Source organism: Protobothrops mucrosquamatus, unplaced genomic scaffold (assembly GCF_001527695.2).
Source record: "Protobothrops mucrosquamatus isolate PMUCROS unplaced genomic scaffold, P.Mucros_1.0 scaffold8620, whole genome shotgun sequence".
Classification (NCBI taxonomy): domain Eukaryota; kingdom Metazoa; phylum Chordata; class Lepidosauria; order Squamata; family Viperidae; genus Protobothrops; species Protobothrops mucrosquamatus.
The window spans coordinates 1-4,061 of NW_015394414.1; the positions used below are offsets into that span (position 1 = coordinate 1).

At 35.2% G+C, this 4,061-nt stretch overlaps 1 protein-coding gene across 1 annotated transcript in view; it reads right to left on the reverse strand.

Moving 5' to 3' along the window:
• Window positions 1-975: 975 nt before the first annotated feature.
• The window catches only part of LOC107300824 (NHL repeat-containing protein 2-like), a gene marked incomplete at its 3' end in the record, with an annotated part of 10,061 nt that continues 6,975 nt past the window's right edge, over window positions 976-4,061 (reverse strand). The window contains exons 3-4 of the mRNA XM_015830113.1: window positions 1,850-2,305; window positions 976-1,097 (exon numbers count right to left, since the gene is read on the reverse strand). Coding sequence (XP_015685599.1) covers window positions 976-1,097; window positions 1,850-2,305 — 578 coding nt within the window. The remainder of the gene's footprint in view (window positions 1,098-1,849; window positions 2,306-4,061) is intronic.

The window sequence follows — 4,061 nt, forward strand, 5'->3', positions numbered from 1 at the left end:
GGACTCCGAAGAGGATACGTCTTGGCTGGATCCACGCCAGCGTCGGAAGGACAAGCGTGCGCAGCAGCGGACACGCCGTGCCAGATAGTTCAGCTGAGTCACTGGGCCACACCCCACTGGCTATATAAGCAAGGGGTGTGGCGTGTGAAACTTTTGTGACGGACAATTTTTGCTGGATATTCTGTTGCAAGCACTCTGGTAAGTTATCTTGGATTTATCTCTGTTTGCTGTGCATTATCAGTAAAGGCTTGGCAGGCAGCTACGAAGTTGCTGCCAAGAATTCATTTGTCTTTGGCTGTGCCGAGCAGTTTTTCAGGCCTCGGCTGACTGGTTGGGGTGTGTGGGTCGGACGGGGGACAGAACACTCATAGCCCCAAATGTGCAGTGGGTGCTTACTCACTAATAGTTTTTTCCTCTCCACTGAGTGTAAATGCAAACATTAATTTCCTTCTTGCTAATTATTCTAGCATTGGAAGAATATTCCAAAGGGTGGGGGAGTGGAAAAAAAGACTATTAGATTTGCCATTTTACTGGGCTTCTTTGTGTGTGAACATTGTTCGCTGTTGGGACTTGCCCCATTGTTTGGAGCCATATCCCTCTGATGCCGTAAAGCAATGAAAAGCTGAAGTAAAATCATAAGCACAGTTGCAGTCATGTGATTTGTCATTTAGCGAGCACTTCATGTAATGGACAAGCTGTTTATCCTAACTGCAGTTGCTAAATGAGGATTACCTGCATTTGATAAGTTGCTTTAAAAGTTTATAGAAAAAGAAAAACAATACCTTTTTCTATATACTTGGAACAAAAATATATTTAGGAATACTACTGCTGATCACATTGCTTAGCCCTTGAATAATTGTGTCAGCATTGTTTTCTATCATTTAAAAAATCAAGGTAAGGACCAGGTTACGGCAAGATTGTCTATGTTGTTGCTAAATTGGCACTGACATGATAGAACATAATGAATCAATTTACCTTTCTAATTAGATGGTTTTCTGTATCTGCTACATAAATAATATTGTTCTTTATGGCAACTCCTTGTGGAGAATTGAATGATGCTTCTGAAAAATTTCCATCATTTCTTCCTCTGTCTGATCCTTGAGCAAAAATAACATCAAACAAGAATATAACTTTTGCTAGAGGTCAACAATGTATACACAGTCATGTCAGATATAGGATGCAAAGGATTTTATATTATATTAATAAGAATAGCAGTACAGCTGTGGGTCTAATCAAATCAAATTTAATAAATATATTTAATATATTTCCACAGAAAACTGGATTGTCTTACAAAAGTAGAATGTTTACATTTATACAATGCCTGGTAATATAATCTGTTAATCTTTAAACATTAATAGACAAACACATTCATTGTATCTACAATAATTTCCTTTAAAGATTCAGCTTTCAAAACAAGGAATTGTATAAGTGCAATGCAAAATGGAATGGAATGCCTAGGAAAACATGCAGCCAGCTATATGCTAGAATAAGTAATTGAATTTCATAGATTCTACTGTTCACATTATTTGCAGTATACCAGTTTCAAATCTGAAAAATGTGGTATCATTTCCATGATTTTGTGTGGTTATTAGATCTCAGAATTAGATAATCATTTATTTGAAGCTCAATCCATATACATTCAAAGAAGCATTTTATAGGACTGGAAACTAATTTTAAAATAGTTTATTATGCAATATTAAAGAGTTGTATGAGACAGAATTCAGGGTTTGCCATGAGAGCTGTCAAGATGAAATGCAAGGTTTTAAAATAATTATTTTATTTCAATCATTAATCAACAAAACAAAACAATAAAGTATAAGGTTTTAAAATATATTTAGATGACCCTTACCTCCAATGATGTGCAGAATGTGACCATTTTTTTTCACAACCAAAATCCTATGATGTCCAGTATCTGCTATTACCAATGTGTTTTCGGAACTATCTACTGCAATTTTCCCAGGGAACAGCAAAGGTGAAGAAGACAAAGAGTCTCTATATAGGTGTGTTCTAATTCTATTACTATTAATTTGTCCTTGTTCCTTGTAGTATTTTAAGGCTATAGTTGTAAATAGAAATAGTTTGTCCTTGTGCCCTTCGCCAATCAGACTGAACAAGATATTGCCACGAGGTCCAACAATTACCAAGGTTGGCCAACAAGACACTTCTAGCTCATGCCAGAGGGTTGCATTAACATCATTTACCACAGGATGAGTGATGTTATATCTAAGAACAGCACTTTTGATGTTATCCAAAACTTTTTCATTTGGAAATTTTGCTGAGTGAACACCTATAATAAGGACACCATCTGAAAGCATAGATTAAGAAACAATGAGATTTATGGCATTAACAATGAAACATTTAAACATCATATACACAAAGCCACATTCAATAAACCTAGTTGGAATGCTGCTCTGTTCTGGGATAAGATAAATAGTTATACTATGCATGTTGTCTTCAGAAAGAGTGAACATGTAGAACTTCACTGTAAAAATATATAAGACTGTAATACCAGTAGTATAAAATGTGGTAGATCAAAATGGATCAAAATGCAGTTCTTCCCTGTTGGACTGACTCCTCTAATTCTAATAGATAACTTTTCCTCACCCTGGAAACAAGATAATATAGCATAAGCTGACTTCATATGGGTTATCTCTACTACAGTATTCTTAATATGTTATAATCAAAGTAAGCAATTAATTATTCAAAGAATGAGGGACATGGAATTCCAGATGGAAATTAATAGGCTATTCCAATATAATAGAATTTAAAGCTAGACTCGACATATTTATATCTGCATTTCTATAAGGCAGATAGAGTAAAGTCTAGATAGAGTCCCTGTAGCTAAGCGTATTTGCCCATGTGGGGATAGGGACTGTAATTTTCTCAGACTTATTATTACATTGTAAATTGTATAGGGTCAACCTACATTTGTAAATGGAAAGGCAAAACTGTCCATTTTTTCATATGAGTCATCATTTAGAAGTATATGAAAATATTCTTTAGAATGCTGTAGACTATTTAGGAGAGGGTAATACCACTTTGATATTTTCATATGAACTGTCAAGAAAGGCATCCAATACTTTAGAATAAATTTCTTGAGTTAAATTGACTTATAACACCATTTTATCTAGCTTAATGCTGTCTATCTTGAAGGCAATGAAAACTTTAAGTTTCATACACAAGTTTTTTCTACTCATACTGACAAATTAAACATGGTGTTTTTGCATGTAAAACAAAGAGCTTCCCAATGGTATTCACAGAGGTTGGTGGTCTCAAAAGAGCAAGATGAAAGTATTCTCTTCAAAGTGGTACCTTTGTTGTATATTTTGATGTTGCATACACATACCAAGGAATAGGGCCATAACTGTAATGCCTCAGCTGCCATCCTGCCCCACCCTGCCTCTCAAACCCATTGCTCTTATTACTGAGCTATCACTTTTCCCTTCATCACAGAAACAGTACTGTAGTGACGTTCAGTGAGATGAACAATGAAATCTATAGAAACAGACTTTTGTAATGGAAACAAAAGACAAATTGACTTAGCCAAGATTTGGCGCCTATAATTGTTTTAGTTCTGTTTAATTATAATTCTGGTTTTTTAAATCTTTATTTTTATAATTGCTAACTGCCTCAAATAATTTGGAAGGAAAACCTGGATGTATTTCTAACAAACAAATGTATCTTTTCTTGCTTTTTCTTTAAATATGTAACAGCACTTAGGGTTGGATTCCCCCCCCCCCCCAACATATTCTATGGGTAATGCAGAAGAGATCAAGGACTGTCCTAACAGATTTCTAAAATTCATAATAAAACATTAAAATGAGAAAGCCCAAACCTACCGCATCAGCATCAAGAAACCTCAATTAAGAGAAAGCAACAAATAAAACTTGGAGTCTGGCTTAAACACTGAACATATTATAACACACCTTTATGGTGATTAACACACTGGACAGCTTATACAATCAACTTCAAAATGACCCCCTACTGTACTTTTTTAAATTAAATTTTGCAAACCAGAAGACTGGATAGCAAAACTGGACAGTTCAGCGGGATGTCTGAGG